Raw genomic sequence first — 24,580 nt, forward strand, 5'->3', positions numbered from 1 at the left:
ACGCGTCCACAATTTCTACAGCCACCTCCTTAAGTACCCTGGGATGCAGACCGTCAGGTCCCGGGGACTTATCAGCCTTCAGACCTAACAATCTATCCAACACCATTTCCTGCCTAATATAAATACCCTTCAGTTCATCCATTACCCTCGGTCCTCCAGCCACTACTGCATCTGGGAGATTGCTTGTGTCTTCCCTAGTGAAGACAGATCCAAAATACCTATTCAACTCATCTACCATTTCCCTGTTCCCCATAATAAATTCACCCGTTTCTGACTTCAAGGGCCCAATTTTAGCCATAACCATTTCTTTTCTTTTCACACACCTAAAAAAGCTTTTACTATCCTCCTTTATATTTTTGGCTAGTTTTCCTTCATAGCTCATTTCTTCTCTGTGTATTGCCTTTTTAGTTATCCGCTGTTGCTCTTTAAAAGCTTCCCAGTCCTCCGGCTTCCCACTCATCTTTGCTATGTTACACTTCTTCTCTTTTATTTTTATACAGTCCTTAACTTGCCTCGTCAGCCACGGCTGACCCCACCTCCCTTTAGGACCTTTCGTCCTCTTTGGTATGAACTGATCCTGCACCTTCTGCAATATATCCAGAAATACCTGCCATTGTTGTTCCACTGCCATCCCTGCTAGGGTATTGTACCACTGAACTTTGGCCAGCTCCTCCCTCATAGCTCCATAGTTCCCTTTATTCAGCTGCAGTACTGACACTTCCGATTGTCCCTTCTCCCTCTCAAACTGCAGATTAAAACTTATCATATTATGGTCACTACCTCCTAATGGCTCCTTTACTTTGAGGTCCCTGATCAAATCCGGTTCATTGCACAACACCAGATCCAGAATTGCCTCCTCCCTGGTAGGCTCCAGTACAAGCTGTTCTAAGAATCCATCTCGGAGGCACTCTACAAACTCCCTTTCTTGGGGTCCAGTACCATCCTGATTCTCCCAGTCTACCTGCATGTTGAAATCTCCCATAACAACTGTAGTGATACCTTTGTGACAGGCCAATTTCAACTCTTGATTCAACCTGCACCCTACCTCCTGACTACTGTTTGGGGGCCTGTAGATAACTCCCATTAGGGTCTTTCTACCCTTAGAATTTCTCAGTTCTATCCATACTGACTCTACATCTCCTGACTCTATGTCCCCCCTTGCAAGGGACCGAATATCATTCCTCACCAACAGGGCTACCCCACCCCCTCCGTCCACCAGTCTGTCCTTTTGATAGCACGTATATCCTTGAATATTCATTTCCTAGGCCCTGTCCACTTGAAGCCACGTCTCAGTTATCCCCACAACATCATACTTGCCAACTTCCAACTGAGCCTCAAGCTCATCCACCTTATATGAATGCACGAAGCATAAGAAATATAATATTTTTAATTTGTTTCTCCCCTCACCCTTCCTATCAATCCTTATTTCACTTGGCCATACTGTACGATCCCTTCTTGAGTATTCTGCTCTGTTGATTCTGTTGTCCTTCTAAACCTCACTTATTCTCACTTTCCCTTTAACTTGATTCTTAAATTACGTGGAACAGTCCCTCTTCCGCACCTACACAGGCCCCAAACCCCACCTCTTCCTCCGGTACATTGATGACTGTATCGACGCCGCCTCTTGCTCCCCAGAGGAGCTCGAACAGTCTATCCACTTCACCAACACCTTCCACCCCAACCTTCAGTTCACCTGGGCCATCTCCAGCACATCCCTCACCTTCCTGGACCTCTCAGTCTCCATCTCAGGCAACCAGCTTGTAACTGATGTCCATTTCAAGCCCACCGACTCCCACAGCTACCTAGAATACACCTCGTCCCACCCACCCTCCTGCAAAAATTCCATCCCCTATTCCCAATTCCTCCGCCTCCGCCGCATCTGCTCCCACGACAAGACATTCCACTCCCGCACATCCCAGATGTCCAAGTTCTTTAAGGACCGCAACTTTCCCCCCACGGTGATCGAGAACGCCCTTGACCGCGACTCCCGCATTTCCCGCGACACATCCCTCACACCCCGCCCCCGCCACAACCGCCCCAAGAGGATCCCCCTCGTTCTCACACACCACCCTACCAACCTCCGGATACAACGCATTATCCTCCGACACTTCCGCCATTTACAATCCGACCCCACCACCCAAGACATTTTTCCATCCCCTCCCCTGTCTGCTTTCCGGAGAGACCACTCTCTCCGTGACTCCCTTGTTCGCTCCACACTGCCCTCCAACCCCACCACACCCGGCACCTTCCCCTGCAACCGCAGGAAATGCTACACTTGTCCCCACACCTCCTCCCTCACCCCCATCCCAGGCCGCAAGATGACATTCCACATCAAGCAGAGGTTCACCTGCACATCTGCCAATGTGGTATACTGCATCCACTGTACCCGGTGCGGCTTCCTCTACATTGGGGAAACCAAGCGGAGGCTTGGGGACCGCTTTGCAGAACACCTCCGCTCAGTTCGCAAAAAACAACTGCACCTCCCAGTCGCAAACCATTTCCACTCCCCCTCCCATTCTCTTGATGACATGTCCATCATGGGCCTCCTGCACTGCCACAATGATGCCACCCGAAGGTTGCAGGAACAGCAACTCATATTCCGCCTGGGAACCCTGCAGCCATATGGTATCAATGTGGACTTCACCAGTTTCAAAATCTTCCCTTCCCCTACTGCATCCCTCAACCAGCCCAGTTCGTCCCCTCCCCCCACTGCACCACACAACCAGCCCAGCTCTTCCCCCCCACCCACTGCATCCCAAAACCAGTCCAACCTGTCTCTGCCTCCCTAACCGGTTCTTCCTCTCACCCATCCCTTCCTCCCACCCCAAGCCGCACCCCCTGCTACCTACTAACCTCATCCCACCTCCTTGACCTGTCCGTCTTCCCTGGACTGACCTATCCCCTCCCTACCTCCCCACCTACACTCTCTCCACCTATCTTCTTTACTCTCCATCTTCGGTCCACCTCCCCCTCTCTCCCTATTTATTCCAGTTCCCTCCCCCCATCCCCCTCTCTGATGAAGGGTCTAGGCCCGAAACGTCAGCTTTTGTGCTCCTGAGATGCTGCTTGGCCTGCTGTGTTCATCCAGCCTCACATTTTATTATCTTAAATTTCCAGTTTGGCCCCTCCCCCCATTACTTAGTTTAAACACACCTGTGTTGCAGTGGCAAACCTGCCTGCCAGAAAGCTGGTCCCCCGATTATTAAGATGTAAACCATCCCTCCTGTACAATTTATTCTTACCCCAAAACATACCCCAGTGATCCAAGAATTTAAATCCTTGCTTCCGACACCAGTCCCTCAGCCGCACGTTCAGGTCCATTATCTCTCTGTTCCTGCCCTCTCCAGCCGGAGGAACTAGAAGCAAACCAGAGATAACCACCCTGGAAGTCCTGCTTTTCAGCCTTCTTCTGAGTTCTCTGAAGTCCCGCTGTAGAATGCTCCTCCTTTTCTTCCCGACATCATTAGTGCCGACATGCACTACCACCTCTGGGTCTTCACCTTCACCCTTGAGGATTCTCTGCACTCTATCAGTGACGTCCTGGATCCTGGCACCAGGAAGGCAACACACCATCCTCAAATCTCGCCTGGTGCCGCAGAAACCCCTGTCAGTCCCTCTCACAATGGAGTCCCCTATTACCACAGCTCTCCGTGATGTCTGACTTCTCGGCTCTGCCTCTACAGCAATTTTTGACTCGCAGACCTGTCCACCTCTCAGACTGGCAGTTTCGTCTGTCTCGGCAGTTTCCAAGACAGTCAGCCTGTTTACAATAGGTGCTTCCCCTGGGGTCACTTGTACTTCATTCATGTCTTCCTTTGTCATCGACATCCCCCTTCTCTCTTCAGGTATCCTCGGTGTAGTGACCTTGCTGAAGGTCCTGTCCAGAAAATTCTCATTCTCTCGGATGAGCCTGAGGTCTTCTAGTTCTTTCTTCAGTGCTGCAACAACCTCCTTCAGAAGCTGAATGTGTACACACTTACCGCAGTTGTAGGAGCCAGAAACATCATCAGTGTCCCTGACCTCCCACATCATGCATGCAGCACACTGACTCAGCTTGGCAGTCATGTCTTCACCCTCTTCAACAGTGGCGTAATCTCCTCACTGAGCCTCTTCACCGAAAATTCGCACTTTACTCACCAGGCACTTCCCTCAGCCCTTGTGTGTTTGCTGTGAGTCTGTGGACTCTTAATTAGGTTAGAGGAGGAGGGTGGGAGGGAGGCCTTACCGTGTAGCACCTGGGGCTAAGAACACACCTACTTAAATAGCACTCCGCTGCAAAAAGGACCCGCTGGCTTTGAGGTAAGTACTTAAATAGCACTCACTTACCTTCCCAACTGCCTCTCTGCCCTGACCTCACGTCCGCCCGGCTCGCGCCACTCTCCGCTGCAAAAAGTAGAAGTGCAAAAGTTGGAGTAGCGTGAAGAGGCTGAGTACCTGGGCACGAGTGAGGACTTTGGTGTTGGTGACTGTGTTGGTCCACTTGATGTCCAGAATGCGTCTCAGGCTGCGAAGGTGGAAAGTGTTGAGATGCTGCTCTTGTCTGGGGTAGAGGCTCCAGGTCTCGCTGCCATAAAGCAATGTGCTGAGGACGCACGCCCTGTAGACTGCAATCTTGGTGTTTGTAGTCAGCTTTTTGTTCTCCCAGACTCTCTTGGTCAGCCTGGCGAATGTGGAGGCTGCTCGTCTGATCAGCCTGTTGATCTCGGAGTCCAGGGAGAGGCTGTCTATAATGGTGGAGCTGAGGTATGTGAATTTGTGGACTACCTCCAGCTCGTATTTGTTGATGGTGATGACAGAGGGGTGCTCAATGCCTTGAACCAGCACATTGGTCTTCTTCAGGCTAAAGATCGTGCTGAATTCTTGGCAGGCTCTTGAGTGGTTGTCCATGAGGCACTGCAGTTACTCTTCAGAGTGTACTGCCAGCACTGCATCGTCTGCAAACAACATGTCTCTAATGAGCACTGCACAAACCTTGGATTTTGCCCTCAGCTGGGACAGACTGACCAGCCTTCCATCTGATCTGATGTAGAGGTAGACACCATCAGTTCATGTTCCAAAAGCGTGACTGCGAAGATGATGCCGAACAGGGTGGGAGCAAGCACACAACCCTGTTTCACGCTGCTGCAGATGTTGAAAATCTCCGAAGAAGAGCTGTCAAATTGAACGATGCCTTTCATATCCACGTGAAACGATTGGACTATTCTCAGGAGTCTCAGAGGACAAGCAATCCTGGCGAGGATTTTGAACAAGCCGTCTCTGCTCACAAAGTAGAATGCCTTAGTGAGGTCAATGAAAGTGATGCAGAGTGGTTGTCTTTGCTCTCGGCATTTCTCTTGTAGCTGTCGGAGGGAGAAGATCATGTCGATTGTGGAGCGTTCTGACCTGAAACCACACTGAGATTCGGGGTATACCCTTTCAGCGATTTTCTGTAGTCTGTTGTTACAGTCGCTTCTGTCTCCTTCGTTCTTATAGAGGGTGACAACGTTGCAGTCTCACCATTCCCTCGGCCCCGCAGTGGCGCAGTAGTTCCAGCAGGTGGCTAAGCAGAACTCCCTTTGCACACTTGATGACCTCTGGTGGGATGCCATCCAACCCTAGTGCCTCCCCAGTGGGTAAGCTGTCGATGGCTCTGCTCAGCTCGTCAGCAGTCGGCAATGCGTCCAGCTCCTCCATGACCGGTAGGCATTCCACGGTGTCTAACGTGTTGTCTGAGGTGTCGTTTTCCCTGGAGTAGAGTTCGGAGTAATGCTCCACCCATCTCTCCATCTGCTTGCTTTTGTCTTTGATCTCGCCTGTCCTGGATTTGAGTGGAGCTGTCTTGCTCTGGGTTGGACTAATGGCTTTCTTGATCCCCTTATACATTCCACGTATGTCCCCTGTGTCAAATGATAACTAGGTGCTTTCACATAGTTGTAGCCAGTAGTCATTTGCACAACGTCTGGCTGTCTCCTGTGCGTTGTTTCTTGCTGTCCTCAGTACTTGCAGTGTTACCTGGGTAGGTTCATTCTATCATAGGCAAAGGGTCATTTGGCAAGTGGGAGGCCTTTAAATGTGTGATAGCTAGAGTTCAAGATCTTTATGTTCCTGTGAAGATGAAGGGCACTGTTAGCAGGAATAGGGAACTCCTCCGGTTGACAAGAAATATTGAGGCTTTGACCAGAGAAAAGGAGGCTTGGTTTAGGGCAGGCATCTGGAACTCCTGGAGGTACGTAGACGAAAGAGAGTTTACTGAAAAAGGAAATCAGGAGGGCGAGAAAGGGACAGAGAGAAATTTGGTTGAGAAAATTAGAGTGAATCCAAAGAGCTTCTTTAAGTATGTTAAAGGAAAAGGAATAACTAGAGAGAGAATAAGACCCTCACGGACCAAAGTGAACATGTATGTGTGGAACCGCAAGAGATGCACACAGTCCTCGATGAATACTTCTCCTCTGTGTTTATCGTGACAAAGACATGAAAACTTGGGGAGGTTAGTGGCGATCTCCTGGGGACAGTCCATATCACAGTTTAGGAGGTGTTGGCAATATTAGAATGTACGAAGGTGGATAAATCTCTTGTTCCTGACCTGATACATCCAACAACTGTGCAAGAGGCTAGGGAAGAAATTGCAAGGGCCCTAGCTGATGTATTTGCATCATCATTAGCCATGGGTGAAGTCCTGGAAGACTGAAGAGTAGCGAATGTTGTGCCCTTATTCAAGAAGGGCTGCAAAGAAAAACCTGGGAATTATAGACTGGTAAAAGTAACATCTATAGTAGGTAAGTTGCTTCAAAAGATTGTAAAGAATAATATATACAAGCGTTTGGAAAGACAGGGGTTGATTAGGAGTAGTTAGCGTGGCCTTGTGCACGGGGGATCATGCCTTACAAGACCAGGAAGGCTGATGAGGGCAGAGTGATAGATGTAGTCTATATGGATTACAGTAAGGCCTTTGGTAAGGTTCCACATGGTAGGTTGCTCTGGAAGGCTAGGTCACTTGGAAGCCAGGGAGAGGTGGCAATTTGGGTACTCAGTTGCTTGATGGTAGGAAGCAGAGGGTAATACTGGAAGGATGCTTGTCTGACTGGAGGCCTGTGACTAGTAGTGTGCCTCAGGGGTCGGTGCTGGGCCCATTGCTGTTTGTTATCTACATTGATGATTTGGATGAGAGCGTACAAGGCATTATTAGTAAGTTTGTGTTTGACACTAAAGTGGGCGGTATCATGGACAGTGACGAAGATTATCAGAAATTGCTGCAGGATCTTGATCAGCTGGGGAAGTGGGCTGAGAAATGGCAAATGGAGTTTAATATAGATATGTATGAGGTGTTGCAGATGGGAAAGTCAAATCCAGGTACGAGTTTCATGGTGAATGGTAGGACCTTAAGGAATGTAGTAGAATGAGGGAACTTGGAGTTCATGTGCATAGTTCTCTGAAAGTGGAGTCACAGGTAGACAGGGTAGTGAAGAAGGCTTTTGGCACCCTGGCCTCCAGGAGTCAGGGCATTGAGTAAAGAAGTTGGGAAGTTATGATGCAGTTGTACAAGACATTGCTGAGGCCGCATTTGGAGTATTGTATTCAGTTTTGGTCATCTTGCTATAGGAAGGATGTTATTAAACTAGAGAGAGTGCGGAAGAAATTTACAAATGTGTTGCCAGGACTCAAGGGACTGAGTTATACGGAGAGGTTGGACACTCACAGATACTTTTCTTTCGAGCGTAGGAGGCTGAGGGGGAATCTTGTAGAAGTATGTAAGATCATGAGCAGCATGGATAGGGTGAATGCACTTAGTCTTTTTCCCAGGGTTGGGAATTGAGGATTAGAGGGTACCAGTTTAAGGTAAGAGAGGAAAGAATACATGGGAACCTGAAGGGCAACTTTTTTACACAGAGGGTGCTACGTATATGGAATAAGATGCCCATGGAAGTGGTTCAGGCAGATAAATTAACAACATTTAAAAGGGATTTGGACGAATACATGGATAGGAAAGGTTTAGAAGGATATGGGCCAAGTGCAGGGCAATTGGTTTAGCATGGATGGACATTTGGGTTGGGATGGACCGTTTTGGGCCAAAGGGCCTGTCTCCATGTTGTAGGACTCTATGACTGTATACCATTTGCCTTCTTTACTGCCTCCTGCACCTGCATGCTTACCTTCAGTCACTGGTACACAAGGACGTCAGGTCCTGCTGCACACTCCCCTCTCCTAATTTACAGCCGTTCGGGTAGTAATCTGCCTTCTTGTTTTTGCTTCCAAAGTGAATAACCTCACATTTATCCAAATTATATTGTATCTGTCATTGATTTGCCCACTCACCCAACCTGTCGAGATCATGCTGGAGGATTTCTGCATCATTGTTACAGTTCACCACCAATCACGCCACGCAACCTCCCCCACCCAACTTGGTTGGAGACTTGGAGATGTTAAATTTTTCCCTCATCCAAATATATTGTATGGCTGGAGTCCCAGCACTGATCCCTGTGAGACCCTAGTAGATACTGCTTGCTATTTTGTAAAGAACCCATTGATTCCTACTCTTTGTTTTCTCCCCCCAACCAGTTTCCTATCCATCTCAATATACTTCACCTCATCTCACGTGCTTAAATCTTGCATGTTAATCGCTTACGAGGGACTTTGCCAAATGCTTTCTGAAAGTCCAAATATACTACATTGACTGGCTCCCCTGTGTCAACTCTAATTCATAGAATTCCAACTAATTTGTCAAGCATTATCTCCTCTTCATAAATCTATGCTGACCCTGTCTGATCCTGCCATTGCTTTCTAAATGCTCTACTATAAAATCCACAACAATGGATTCAAGAATGATGTTAGGCTCACTGGTCTATAATTCCCTGTTTTCTCTCCACCTCCCTTTTTGAATATTGGAGTGACATTAGCTACCCTCCAACCTGCAGGGACTGAGTTGAGGTTGGTTGGCTCACCGAGCTGGTTTGTTGTTTTGCAGACATTTCATTACTATGCTGGGTAACATCCTCAGTGCAGCCTCTGGTGAAGCATCAGTGTATTTTTCTGCCTGGTTTTTGAATTCTGGAGTCCATTGAGCTGCAGGGACTGTTCTGGAATCTTGGAAGATGACCACTAATGCATCCACTATTTCTCAAGCTACTTCCTTAATTACTCTGGGATGTAGATTATCAGGCCGTAGGGATTTATTGGCTTTCAATCCCATCAATTTTCCCAGCACCATTTCTCTACTAATATTGATCTTCCTCAGTTCTTCCCTTTCAGTAAATCTTGCATCCTGCAACAATTCTGGTACCTGATTTATGTCCTCTTTTGTGAAGACAGAACCAAAGTATGTAATCAGTATCTCAGCCATTTCTTTGTCCCCTATTATACATAGAACATAGAACAGTACAGAACAGGCTGTTCAGCCCACGATGTTGTGCCGACCATTGATCCTCATGTATGCACCCTCAAATTTCTGTGACCGTATGCATGTCCAGCAGTCTCTTAAATGTCCCCAATGACCTTGCTTCCACAACTGCTGCTGGCAACGCATTCCATGTTCTCACAACTCTCTGTGTAAAGAACCCGCCTCTGACATCCCCTCTATACTTTCCTCCAACCAGCTTAAAAATATGACCCCTCGTGTTAGCCATTTCTGCCTTGGGAAATAGTCTCTGGCTATCAACTCTATCTATGCCTCTCATTATCTTGTATACCTCAATTAGGTCTCCTCTCCTCCTCCTTTTCTCCAATGAAAAAAGTCTGAGCTCAGTCAACCTCTCTTCATAAGATAAGCCCTCCAGTCCAGGCAGCATTCTGGTAAACCTCCTCTGAACCCTCTCCAAAGCATCCACATCTTTCCTATAATAGGGTGACCAGAACTGGACGCAGTATTCCAAGTGCAGTCTAACCAAAGTTTTATAGAGCTGCAACAAGATCTCATGACTCTTAAACTCAATCCTCCTGCTAATGAAAGCCAAAACACCATATGCTTTCTTAACAACCCTGTCCACTTGGGTGGCTATTTTAAGGGATCTATGTATCTGCACACCAAGATCCCTCTGTTCCTCCACACTGCCAAGAATCCTATCCTTAATCCTGTACTCAGCTTTCAAATTCGACCTTCCAAAATGCATCACCTCGCATTTATCCAGGTTGAACTCCATCTGCCACCTCTCAGCCCGTCTCTGCATCCTGTCAATGTCCCGCTTTAGCCTACAACAGCCCTCTATACTGTCAACGACACCTCCAACCTTAGTGTCGTCTGCAAACTTGCTGACCCATCCTTCAATCCCCTCATCCAAGTCATTAATAAAAATTACAAACAGTAGAGGCCCAAGGACAGAGCCCTGTGGAACACCACTCACCACTGACTTCCAGGCAGAATATTTTCCTTCTACTACCACTCACTGCCTTCTGTTGGCCAGCCAATTCTGTATCTAGACAGCTAAGTTGCCCTGTATCCCATTCCTCCTGTCCTTCTGAATGAGCCTACCATGGGGAACCTTATCAAATGCCTTGCTTGAAGTCCAGAGACACCACATCCACAGCTCGACCCTCATCAACTTTTCTAGTCACATCCTCAAAGAACTCGATAAGGTTTGTGAGGCATGACCTGCCCCTCACAAAGCCATGTTGACTGCATTTAATCAAGCCATGCTCTTCCAGATGGTCATAAATCCTATCTCTCAGAATCCTTTCTAACACCTTGCAGACGACAGACGTGAGACTTACTGGTCTGTAATTGCTGGGGATTTCCCTATTTCCTTTCTTGAAGAGAGGAATTACATTTGCCTCTCTCCAGTCCTCAGGTACGACTCCAGTGGAGAGCGAGCATGCAAAGATCTTCGCAAGTGGCGAAGCAATTGCATTTCTCGTTTCCCAAAGCAGCCGAGGACAAATCTGGTCCGGGCCTGGCGACTTGTCAATCTTAATGTTTGACAAAATTTTCAGCACTTCAGCTTCCTCTATCTCTATCCATTCCAGCATGCACACCTGCTCTTCAAAGGTTTCATTCACTACAAAGTTCGTTTCTTTTGTAAAGACAGAAGCAAAAAACTCATTTAGGGCTTCCCCTACCTCCTCAGACTCCACACACAAGTTCCCTATGCTATCCCTGATCGGCCCAACTCTTTCTTTGACCATTCTCTTATTCCTCACGTAAGTGTAAAACGCCTTTGTGTTCTCCCTAATCCGTTCTGCCCACCCTTTCTCGTGCCCCCTCCTGGCTCTCCTCAGAGCATTTTTGAGTTCCTTCCTCGCCTGCCTGTAATCCTCTAGAGCTGAGCTTGACCCTAGCTTCCTCCACCTTATGTAAGCTACCTTCTTCCTTTTGACTAGAAGCTCCACCGCTCTCGTCATCCAAGGTTCCTTTATCTTACCCCTTCTTGCCTGTCTCAGAGGGACATATTTAGTCATCACTCACAACAACTGTTCCTTAAACAGTCTCCACATGTCTATAGTGCCTTTACCATGGAACAATTGCTCCCAGTCCATGCTTCCTAACTCATGTCTTAATCGCGTCACAGTTTCCTCTTCCCCAATTAAATATCCTCCCATTTTGCCTAATCCTCTCCTTCTCCATAGCTATGTAGAATGTGAGGCAGTTATGGTCACTATCACCAAAATGCTCTCCCACCACAAGATCTGATACCTGCCCCGGCTCGTTTCCGAGCACCAAGTCTAGAATGGCCTCTCCCCTCGTCGGTCTGTCAACGTACTGAGTTAGGAAACCCTCCTGAACGCACCTTACGAAAACAGCTCCATTCAAATCTTCTGCTCGAAGGAGGTTCCAATCAATATTGGGAAAGTTAAAGTCACCCATTACAACAACCCTACTACGTCCACATTTTTCCAAGACCTATGTCACTGGTACAATCGGATGTTCACCCTCCCACTCCAGAATGTCCTGAAGCTGCTCCATGTCATCGCTGATCCTGGCACCAGAGAGGCAACATACCATCCTAGATTCATGTCGCTCTGTACCCCTTACTATTGAATCCCCTGTCTCTACAGTCATATTTATCGTTTTCCTCCCCTTCTATGCAGCAGAGTCACTCCGAGTGCCATGAACTTGACTGATGCTGCTTCCTCTGAGTGGCTACCACCACCACCCCCCCCCCCCCCCCACCCCGAGCAGTACCCAAAACAGTATATCTATTTGAGGACGATGACCACTAAGGACTCCAGCACTTACTTTCTGAGCCTTTTACTTGTCTGATGGTCACACAGAAGGTGAAGATTACACAGACAGCAAGGGAATGGGTGACCAATCTGTTGAGATTGCGACCACAACCTTCTCAGTATCACGAATGCTCCATACTGACTGCACCCACAGCTCCAGCTCTGAAAAGCAGTTAACCAGGAGCTGCAGATGGACACACTTCCTGCACAAATAGCCAATAGGGACACTGGTAATATCCCTGAGTTTAATGTGGAAAAGTGTGAGGTGAATCACTTTGGAAGGAGTAACAGGAATACAGAGTACTGGGCTAATGGTAAGATTCTTAGTGGTGTGGATGAGCAAAGAGATCTCAGGGTCCGTGTACATAGATCCCTGAAAGTTTCCACCCAGGCTGATAGGGTTGTTAAGAAGGCATACGGTGTGTGAGGTTTTATTGGTAGAGGGATTGCGTTTCAGAGCCATGAGGACATGTTGCAGCTGTACAAAACTCTGATGCGGCTACACTTGGGAGTTCTGGTCGCCGCATTATAGGAAGGATGTGGAAGCATTGGAAAGGGTGCACAGATTTACCTGGATGTACCCTGGTATTGAGGGAAGGTCTTATGAGGAAAGGTTGAGGGACATGAGGCTGTTTTCGTTAGAAGAAGGTTAAGAGGTGACCTAATAGAGACATACAAGATGATATGACGATTAGATAGGGTGGACACGGAGATCCTTTTTCCTCGGATGGAGATGGCTAGCATGAGGGGACATAGCTTTAAATTGAGGGGTGATAGATATAGGTCAGATGTCAGAGGTAGATTCTTTACTCAGAGTTGTAAGGGCATGAAATGCCCTGCCTGCAACAGTAGTAGACTCGCCAAGTTTAAGGGCATTTAAATGGTCATTGGATAAACATCTGGATGATAATGGAATAGTGGAGGTGAAATGGGCTTCAGTTTGATTTCCCAGGTCGACACAACATCAAGTGCCTATGTTCTATTGTGCAAGAGGAGCACGCCACAGACCCGAGGTCTTCTGTTATGACTTCTCTCCAGATTAAGCCAGTTTCTGCCTTCAAGAGAATTTAATTAAGCTAGGTCCTCCCCCTTCATTTCAAAACATTACTATTATAAATCAACAGTCCCTAAACTTTATTTGAGCTAATATATACTTTTAAAAACTTTAAGAAAATTCTTTACAGTATCAATTGGCTGTTTCTGTTAGGACTGAGAGACTTTCTGAACTGCCCAAACTGAGAGTGAGCATCACACTCAGTCTTTCAGCTTCACTTTCTTTCTGTTTCACCCAACTCCAAAGCACTCACATTTAGCCAAGCAACACTCACAGTGCAGCCTTTTCATTTTCATTGTCTGCTCACACCCACTCTGATCTCAGCCTCCCATGCTGTTTCAATGCAGCTCAATGGGAGCTCAGGGAACAGCAGCTTTACTTTAAATGCAACAATTTATAACCCTCAGGAATCAACACAGACTTCAGCAGTTTCAGGATCAATGGAGTTGTCAGGAAATAGAAGATTCCACCTGGAGGGGTGCTGGATTTTGTGGCCATAAGGAATTTTAAAAGGAAGTTTGCAGGTATTCAAGAAGGAAGAATTTATAGATTAAAATCATGAAGTGGGCAATTGGGACTAAATATGACAATTTTTTCAAAGAGATGAGGTGTTGTTTGGATAAATCTACCCCTCTCAGGCTAATATTATAGTTGTGGATGGTGGAGAAGGATGCTGTAGGTTGCAGAGAGACATAGATAAGCTGCAGAGCTGGGCTGAGAGGTGGCAAATGGAGTTTAATGCAGACAAGTGTGAGGTGATGCACTTTGGTTGGAGTAACCAGAAGGCAAAGTACTGGGTTAATGGTAAGATTCTTGGTAGTGTAGATGAGCAGAGAGATCTCAGTGTCCATGTACACAGATCCTTGAAAGTTGCCACCCAGGTTGACAGGTCTGTTAAGAAGGCACACAGTGTTTTAGCTTTTATTAATAGAGGGATCGAGTTCCGGAACCAAGAGGTTATGCTGCAGCTGTACAAAACTCTGATGCGGCCACACTTGGAGTATCACGTACAGTTCTGGTCACCGCATTATAAGAAGGATGTGGAAGGTTTGGAAAGGGTGCAGAGGAGATTTACTGTGATGTTGCCTGGTATGGAGGGAAGGTCTGACGAGGAAAGGCTGAGGGACTTGAGGCTGTTTTTCTTAGAGAGAAGAAGGTTGAGAGGTGACTTAATTGAAACATATAAAATAATCAGAGGGTTAGATAGGGAGAGCCTTTTTCCTAGGATGGCGACGGCGAGCATGAGGGGGCATAGCTTTAAATTGAGGGGTGAAAGATATAGGACAGATGTCAGAGGTAGTTTCTTTAGTCAGAGAGTAGTAAGGGAATGGAACGCTTTGCCTGCAACGGTCGTAGATTCGCCAACTTTAGGTACATTTGAGTCGTCATTGGATAAGCATATGGACGTACATGGAATAGTGTAGGTTAGATGGGCTTCAGATCGGTATGACAGGTCAGCACAACATCAAGGACCAAAGGGCCTGTACTGTGCTGTAATGTCCTGTATATGTCCTTTCACAGCTGCAGGGTATAGAACTGAACACTTATCCTAGGGGTGATCAAGCCAAAAATTTGAATATCCTGCATTCAAGTTACAAACTTACCAGGAATATTCTCCCACAGATAGAATGGTTAAACCTCTTTCCTTTCACTGTTAAGTGTCAATGATATTCAGATCCTGATCACTCTGCTTAATGGAGAACTTGCTTTGTTGATCCTGGTCTGCAAATTATTCACAATTAATATCCGATGTCCTGTTTTTGTCTATAGGGGACCTACATTTGTCTTTATTAACCCCTTTCTCTTCATGTACCTATAGAAACTCTTAGCATCAATCTTTATGTTCCCTGCAAGCTTACTTTCTTACTCCTATTTTCCCTTTCTTAATCAATCCCATGGTTCTTCTTTGCTGAATTCTAAACTGCTCCCAATCCTCAGATTTATTATTTTTCTTGGCCAATGTTTCACACACATGACTGAAGCTAGTCAACTCTACATGTGAGCGCTCAATTAGCAGCAATCTGTACACTATCAAACTATAAATATGATAACCATTGTATGTACAACAGCAAGTTTTATGGTTACGTTTTTGTTCCATTCCTGTCATCACATGTGGTTCTGAGAGTTTGTTTCACTGGTAGAGGGTTGTAATTTTGGCCTGAAGTTTGCCATATTTTGGCTGTGTAATTTTTGTCAAGCATTGTGGAGGGTTTCTTTGAAGCAGAGCAAGTTTTCTCATGCTGTTATCCCAAACTTGTCTCATTAACTACCTGTCCCGCCCCTACAGCATCTCTGGCACTGGTGTGCTCCAAGGTGCAGAAACATACTGTCACTGGATTGGAGGCATGCTGTGGACATTTGAGAGACTGTATGTTGAATGCCAGCATTTGTTGATGTGTGCAGCCATTGTCAATGGACATGTCCTGCGATTTTGGTGGTGGCTGTCCAAGATGGAAGTTCAGGGAAGCAAACAACATGCTGAAGTCACAGGCATCCGCACTGACTCTTACAGTTCTTGGTGTCTAATTCCTCTCCGGTCCATGAAAGAATGGGAATTTTCATATCATTGAGGCTAGATTTGATGTTAATGAGGGTGATACTGAGCAATAATCCCCATTAGTATTAATATCATCTCATCCCAATGCCTAAAACTCTCCCGAAAAGCACAGCTTGTTGCTCCTGACACTTGGAAATGCCTCACTCTGCTTCCCATGTGATTCTCCCAGATTTCTCCTCATCGTCCTCATCATTGAGGGCCAAGTAAGATTTCACTATATGTGTGATAACCAGCTACCATGTATCCTCGTATGAGGAAATTTAGATCGTTGCATGGGCAATGAAGTGACAAGTGAATGAAGGGGTAGATTTCTTACATCAATGCCTTTTGACTGTATAATTCTGTCACTCATTTCTGTTCCGATTCAGTTCTGCTTGTGTTTCTGCTTTGAAATTACAATGACAGTCTTTTGGCATCAAGACAGTTTTTGGTTTGCAGAGTCAGGCATGCCTAGAGTCAACATTTATTAAAATCATTGCAGTATTCCATGGGAGACTGTGGTATTGGATTAACAAATTTCCTTGAGAGTGGGAAATTTTGACTTTAATGCATTAATGTGTGGACTACTCCATGTATTGCTGATATGACCATCGAAAGGCAGAAAGAGTGGTGTGAAACTGGGACATGGAAACCAGGTACTAGAGAGAAGCACAATAACAAACTATGAATGCTAGAGATCTGAAACACACAAAACCAGAACCTGTTGGCAAAACTCAGATCTGTGGAGCGAAAACAGCTAAAATTTCATGTCCAGGTCTTATTGAATTTGGACATGAACTGTTTCGGTATCGGAGCAGTTATAAATGGTACTGAAAATTGTGCAATTGTCAGCAAACATCCCCACATCTGACCTTTTGGTGGAGGGAAGGTCATTTGATAAAGCAGCTGAAGATGGTTGGGCTTAAGACGTTCCTCTGAGGAACTCCTGCAGTGATGTCTTAGAGCTGAGATGACTGACCTCCAAAATCCACAGTTATCTCCCTTTGTTCCAAGTATGACTCTAACTGGCCAAAGAGGTTTCCCTTGATCTTCTTTGACTCTAGTTTTGCTGAAACTTGTTGAAACTGTACTTCGTCTAGTGTTGCCTTCATCTCAAGGGCAGTTACTTTCTCATCTCCTCTGGGATTTAGCTTGTTTGGCAATGTTTGAACCAAAGCTATTATGAGGTCAGAAGCTGAGTGGCTGTGACAGAGCTTGAAATGAGTCAGTGGACATGTTATTGCTAAGCAAATTCTGTCTGATAATATTGTTGATAACCTCTTCCATTGCTTCACATGTGATTAAGAATAAACTGCTGGGGAAATAATTGACTGAGGTAGATTTGTCCTACATTGTCTTGTGTACAGGATATTCCTGGGCAGATTTCACATTGCCGGCTAATTCCAGTGCTGCAACTGTACTAGAACAGCTTAACTAGATGCATGGCAAATTCTGGAGCACATAGAATCATAGAATCCCTACAGTACGGAATCAGGCCATTTGGGCCACCGAGTCTGCACTGCCCTTTTGAACGTAATCCCACCCAGACCCAGACCTCCACCCTATTCCCATAACCCTGCAATTACTTTGACTAACCCACCTGGCCCGCACATCCCTGGACACAATGGGGTAATTTACCATGGCCAATCCACCTAACCTGCATGTATTTGGACTGAGCGGGAACTGGAGTATCTGCGGAAACCTCAGGGAGAACATACAAACTTCACACAGACAGGCACCTAAGGCAGGAATCAAATCTGGGTCCCTGGTACTGTGAGGCAACTGCGCTAACCACTGAGCCATAGTCTCGCCCATGTTACCTTTGAATATTGGAATATTGTCAGAGCCCATAGTCTTTGAAGTAGCTAGTGCCTCTATATGTTTCTTAATGGCACCTGGAGTGTGTAAAATTGGCTTGAAATTGGCATCTATGATGCTGAGGACCCCTAGAGGAGACCAAGTTGGGCCATCCACTCAGCACTTCTGACTGAACATTGTTGCAAGTGTTTCACCCTTAGCTTTTGCACTGATGTGCCGGACTCCCTCATATTTGATTATGATGGTTATTTGTGGAGTCTTTTCCAGTGAGTTGTTTAATCATTCCACTCTCGTTGCTAGTTCTAACAATTTTCACTGTTGCCATTCTTTGTTAGGGTGGCATGGTGGCCCAGTAGTTAACACTGCTGCCTCACAGCATCAAGAGCCCAGGTTCGATTCCATTCTTGGGTGACTGTGTGGAGTTTCCATGTTCTCCCTGTGTCTGCGTAGGTTTCCTCTGGGTGCTTCGGTTTCCCTGCACAGTCCAAACATGTCCAGGCTAGGTGGATTGGCCATGCTAAATTGCCGATTAGTGTTCAGGGATGTGGTTCAGACGAGGTGGATTATAGGGGGATGGGTTTAGGTGGGATGTTGTGAGGGTCGGTGTGGACCTGTTGGGCAGAAGGCCCTGTTTCCAAACTGTAAGGATTCTATGATTCTTTCATTCATGATTGGATGTGGCAGAACTATAGAGTTTATATTTGATATGTTGGTTGTGGAATCGCTTACTCAGCCTGTCACTTGCTGCTTGTGCCATTTGACGTGCATGTAGTCCTGTATTGTAGCCTCACCAGGTTGAAGTCTATTCCAATTAGTACAGGGGTAGTTTCACGCAGCATAATGGAAGGGTATCTTCAATGTGAAGACAGGACTTTGGCTCCAGAAGGACTGCGAGGTAACATGAGACGGATTCATCTGCGGCAGGCAGATTAGTGAGGATGCAGCCAAATATGTTTTTCCCTTTTAGTGGTTCCCATACCATTTGCCACTGCCCCACTCTGTCACCTTTAAGATTGAACAGCTTAGTTGTAGTAGCATTGCCAACCCAATCTCATTGGACATTGAAGTCCCCCACTCACAGTATATTCTGCACCCGTGCTTTCCTCAGTGCTTCCATCAAATACTGTACAACAAGGAGGAGCACTGATTCATTAGCCAAGTAGTGGCTGTACATGGTAATCAGCAGATTTCCTTGCCTATGTTTGACCTGATGCCATGAAACGTTGAAGTTCAGAGTTGATAAATTCCAAGAGGATCTCTCCCAAGTAGGTGCCACTGTGTTGCCACCTGTGCTGGGTTCTATTGGTGGGACAGGATAAACCCAGGATGGCGATGATGTTGTCTGGTGTGTTGATTGAGTGACTGTAACTACGCCACAGCTGTTGCTTGACTTATCTGTAAGACAATGCTATTAGTTTTGGGAGGAAAAGGCCCTCAATTTCCAGAGGTTGCAGGAGAGCAACTGCACTTTGGGCCCCAGCTGCCTCAAGCCTTCGTGGACAGGTTGGTGACTGGATTTGGAAACATTGAAGCTAAGATCAGATGTAAGCCATTCAGTCCTTCGAGCCTGTTGTGCCATTCAGTATGATCATGGTTGATCCTGTATCTTGTTGATCCTCTATCTCAATGCCATATCCCTCATTTCTCTCATACCCCTTTACACCTTTAATACCAAAAAATGTATCAGTCTGTTACTTAGTGTCCTGGCCTCCATAGCATTCTGTGGCAAAGGTTAACCACACCCCGTGATAAGAAATGTTTCTTCATCACAATCTTAAATGTCCAACCCCAAATACTATGAATCTGACCCAAAGTTGTAGACTCTCTAGCAGGGAAGCATCCTCCTTGCATTTAGTCTGTCAAACTCCATTAGAATTTTATACATTTCAACCAGACTTCCTCTCATTGTATAAAAGAATGAATACAGGACCAGTTAAACCCATCACTCCTAATATAATCAGAGATCGTAGGAACTGCTGATGTTGGAGAATCTGTGATAACACGGTGTGAAGCTGGATGAACACAGCGAGCCGAGCAGCATCAGAGGAGCAGGAAAGCTTGACGTTTCGGGTCAGGACCCTTTTTTTTTCTGAAGAAGGGTCCTGACCCGAAATGTCAAGCTTTCCTGCTCCTCTGAAGCAGCTTGGCCCGCTGTGTTCATCCAGCTTCACTCCTAATATAATAGTCCTTTCGTCCCAGTATCAGCTTAGTGAACTTTTGCTGCATTCTCCCTGTTAGGCAGGGAGACCAAAACTAACTCAGTTTAGATTAGTATGTGAACCTGGAAATCCTGCTTTGTTTGGTGCAGTTGCACATTGGGCATTCTTTTACAACTGAGCTGTTAGGAAAGTCTATCAGTATCGTTTTCAGCGTTTTGATGTCACAAACAAATTTGATTCAATAAGCAGGAAAATGATTTTGATGTATGTCACTTCCCAGTGATTTGTTTTATTTGGCTTTCTGTGTTAAGGAAATGTTTTTTGCTTTGAAACAAGAGGATTTTTCTTCTGTATTGTTTTGGTTTTGATTAGTTACAATGCTCCATGATTATTTTAATTTAAATTGCAAACATTGAACATATAGCTACAAAATCACATATGCAGTTGTCCTCCATAATTACAGATTCTATGTAGTCAGTAAAACTAGTATTTGTGCTTTACTGTATTTTGGACATGGGTGGGGTCACAATTCATGCCCTGCCTGTGTCTGTTGAGATTAAGGTGGGTGGGTAAGCAAACTTGGTGTACGCACCCCATCTGTATGATTATAGTATATGTCCAAGTAGGTCCTGCATTGTTACCTTCCTTGCAACTCTGCTGGGTTCCTCTCTGCTTAGTAGGTGAACCAGATAACTTTCTTCACAAACCTTGGTGCAACTAGCTTGCTGTTTTGAAAGGTAGGTAGTTATTGCTAAAAAGGAGGCTGCACTGATATGAACTGCTGAATTTAATGTGTAGAAAATTGAAATCAGCCCGGGAGATGGTTGCAGGTTGACAGTGGGCAGGTTACGAGATACTCATGGTTTTGCAGAATGGCAAGGAGATGTTCAACAATCACTCTGTGGAGGGAGTGGGAGATGGTGATCAGGAAGGTCAATTTCAAGAGCCTGGATCTGAAGGCAGTAGTGTCATAAGAAGAGGCCTAGTAATCTGAAAGACATTGATCAAGGGGAGTGAATATATGTCCATATGACACCCTCCTGCCGTCACAAAATCAGCTGTTAGAATGTTTGATGTACCACATCCCCGACACTCACTCAGCAGCACTCCCTGACAATCAAGACTCATACCTAATGTCCACATACTCCAACCTGCCCTCACGTACTTACTTATGCTGTAAATTTTGCACCCACTTCTTGTTGCCTTGAGCTATTTGGCCATGGCAGGTGCAAATCCATCTGCAATTCAGAGTAGTCACATTAAACCATTTACTGTGTTTTTTGGACAATAATTTTAAGTATTGTTTACAATCATCAGAAATAATTATTTTATTATAGGTTTAAAACCTTTGTGATAATTGAGATTCAGTTTCACATTGTTGCTTTGATAACTAGGGTGTAAAATAGGGTGTAAAATTTATATTGGCTGAATTCCTAAAAAGAAGGAAAGTTTTAGTTTTAAAAATCAATTTCCCATTTTCATAGTTTATCTATTCAAGGAAATCTGGGCTTCACTGGTTGGGTATGTACTTGTTGTCCATCCCTAATTGCTCTTGAAAAGGTGGTTTTGAGCTGCAGTAGTCCTTAAGGCATAACTCGTACAGCTGGTTATCAGTCATTGCTGCTGTCAGCGTAAGGAGCTGGGACATTTTACTTAAAGAACAAGTTGTAATATAAATAAATTGTGATGTAACATGAAGATGTAACTAAAACATTACTTTCATTCAGACAATGAAATGATTGCTTTATAGAATATGAATTATAATTGCATCCTGGTTATTTTACCTTCTTACCATTGACAGTGGCTTTTTTTAAATATCACACTTTTGCCAACAAGTTTACACTGTAAAACAGCAAGGTTTGTTATTTTCCTCCAGGCCAGCTGTCACAAGATGGAAGTCAATTTAACTATCCCCAGAATGTCTTGACATTTCATAAGAGGGCAAAACAGAAGTATGGGCAGAGACAACAGAAGGATTTTCCAAAAAGAACCAAAGTACCTTTTACTAGCTCCACAGTTCCAAAGAAAGGATCAGTTGTAGCATCTCTATCACTGAATCATCAAGAGGGTGATGATGAAAAAGCTCGATTTGAAGCTGCACAGACCCTGCTGGATATCTTTAAAGTTAACTCAAGCTATGAAGGTGTTCAAATGACCACTGTTTGTGAAGCACTGCAACAAATAAATGAAAAACTAAATACAGAAATTGCTGGGTTGAAAGATGAGCATCGGTATCTAAAGGCAGAATATAATCAAATCAGTGGGGAGCTGAAAAGATTTAAAGATGGTGAATCCAGATGTTGCACTCAGTTTCCAACATATTCAACAATTCCACGGCTGCAGACCAAAGTAAGTTCTGAACTTGAAAAAGATTTTGTTTATGTACAATGCAGCATAAAACTGCCTCTATTTTATTCATTTTTATTAATTTACTGTTTATTAATTCTGGCTTTGGCTTGCGCTGTATTTAAGGTTTAAGAACTTTGAGTGCGTTGCTGTTACCAAGAAACCAAACAACAGTTGAATGTCACCTATATGGCAAAAACTGGAACAAAATTAAACATGTGATATGCTCACATAGGATAGTAATAAGTAGATAAGGAGAAATCATAGGGCAAGTACTAATGTAGTGCTATTTAGTAAAAAGCAGTAGTAAAAACATACCAGAGGATGGAGGTGATAAGCATTGGATTTCTAATCAAAGTAGGACAGATAAAACAGAAAACTCCCAAAATAAATTGCAGAAAAAGCTAGTTTGAATGAAAAACAATAAAATGAAGTAATTTTCATGTATTTGCTGAAATAGCTTACAGAGCTCAACAGAGGACAAATTTATGAATAAAATATATGTCCTGTCCTACTTTAATCATTTAATAAAGAGCTGTATGGCTCAATGAAGTTCGGCTTAAGCACTGCATTAGAATCTTTCTACCTTCCATGATTGGACCACAATCATCACTAAAATGTTGATCACAGTGAATGATTCCAGGGATTGAGGCAGCATACTTGACTACAACAATACCTTCATCGGTACAGTGTCAGAAATGTTTATACAGTGGTGTAAGTATTGAACGTATTGTTAAACTGATGTAAAGGATGAAGAATCTCTCCACTTCTGCTCAAACAGTTATTACAATATGTTGACACCTGCAGCATTGTTTTTTCTCTAACTGGAAGAAACATTATGTTTCCAGGATATTTGGCTGCTAACAGTCAACAGAAAATTGCTCACCTGCTTTTTCGCTATTTCCAGTTTCCACGTTAAAAATATGGTTTTCTGCTGTTTGTTGTAAGACTGAACTGTGCTTTTGTTTGTATATGAAATGTTTTGTTGACACTTAATAAAGCTGAGAACACAGAGATGATCTTTTAATGAATTGCAGCATACCAATACCAATGCAAGGCTGGTTGTGAGGCTGACCAGGCTCCTGAGCTTCACTGAATGAATGACTTGTTGCTTAATTTTGCTGGAGTGGCGAGAAATACCAGCACTCATGGACGCGTAATCATCTCTAAGATACGTTGTAACTTTTAATCATTTTATCTTCACCATAGTTATCCTTGGATGCAACATACTACTGCCAAGTGGGTAAGCATTAACGCCGACTGTTTAGGATTATAAATCACTGCCTGGATTACCTGACATTTCATTGTTTATTTTCAGGCTTTCTGTTGGAAGGTACTGCAGGTTTTATCAAGAAATTTAATCTGCCGCTGCAGGTATTCAGTAGCAGCAAGTGGGTGATTTGACATCTGGGGACAATTTGTAGGAAGCCCCCCATCAGGTGTTCTCGCAGTTTTCCAGAGATTATCCTTGTCCCAGTAAAGGAATCTAACATTGTAAAGTTGGGGCAGCAGGAAGCCATTAGGTTTTATATCAAACCTTTCCCTTCCTCTCCCTCATTCTGACTGGTCGTCCTTGCCCTTGGCAACAGTCTCGCCCACACAGACCAAATGTGGAGAATCCATTGTCGATCCTCTAGGTAGTTCCAGTTCATTACTGGGCAATTTCCCAAAGGCACAGAGTTCTTTTGTGAGGGGCTCGTGCCAAGACCTGAGTCTTGAGCTCCAGGAAACTGATGGTGGCGCCCTGAGTCTGGCATAACTCCAAGTGGTACTTCTGTTACTGCAAAGCTGTGAGCCTGCAGTTGGCTTGCAGCTCTGAGTAGCATTTCTGACCTACAGGTGCTTTCGTTCAGTGGGAGAATTAACACTGTCCAGGACAGTGCAGAATGCCAAAAGGACATTGACTCATGGGTGAAGTGGATTTATAGGTGGCTGATGAGGTTCAATATACAGAGGTGTGAGCTGATGCACCTTGGTAGAAATAAAATTAAAAGCCAATAAAAAAGGGGGGAGAGTTCAAGGAGGGTGCAGGAGAAGACAGTTGATCATTGAGGACCATTGAGGGTGGCAGAACAGGTAGAGAGAGGAGTGAAAACGTATCGAATATCTTTGGCTTTAATAATAGGGGCACAGAGTACAAGAGCCAGGAGATGATATTGATCCTGCTTATGACATTTTTCAAACTTCAGCTCTGGAGTTTTGTGGACAATTCTAGGTGCAACATTATAGGAATGATGTGAATACATTGGAGAGTAATTTACAAGAATGAGAAACTTATATCAGGTCAGATTGAAGAAGCTGGGACTGTTCTCATTGAAGGGAAGATGACTGAGATTTAATGGAGGTTTTCAAAACCATGAACAGGCTGGATGTAATAGATTAGGGGAAGCTGTTCCCATTCACAGTAGGAACACAAGCAAGAGGGCCTTGGTTTAAAGAGATTTGCAAAAGTAAAGATGTGAGGAAAATCTTTTTCACACAGTGAATTGCTCGGGCAGTGGTTCCCAATCTTTTCAGTGATGTGGCACACTTCAATGA

The 24,580-nt window shown here is 44.8% G+C and overlaps 1 protein-coding gene across 3 annotated transcripts in view; it reads left to right on the forward strand.

The window, feature by feature from the left end:
* Positions 1-24,580, forward strand: part of LOC125452797 (protein downstream neighbor of Son-like) — a 54,783-nt gene that overhangs the window by 11,222 nt on the left and 18,981 nt on the right. For all 3 annotated transcript variants that reach the window (XM_059645435.1, XM_048531652.1, XM_048531654.2), the window contains one exon: positions 21,573-22,045. In XM_059645435.1, the coding sequence (XP_059501418.1) occupies positions 21,573-22,045 (473 nt within the window). The remainder of the gene's footprint in view (positions 1-21,572; positions 22,046-24,580) is intronic.

The sequence above is a fragment of the Stegostoma tigrinum genome, chromosome 4 (assembly GCF_030684315.1).
Source record: "Stegostoma tigrinum isolate sSteTig4 chromosome 4, sSteTig4.hap1, whole genome shotgun sequence".
NCBI lineage: Eukaryota > Metazoa > Chordata > Chondrichthyes > Orectolobiformes > Stegostomatidae > Stegostoma > Stegostoma tigrinum.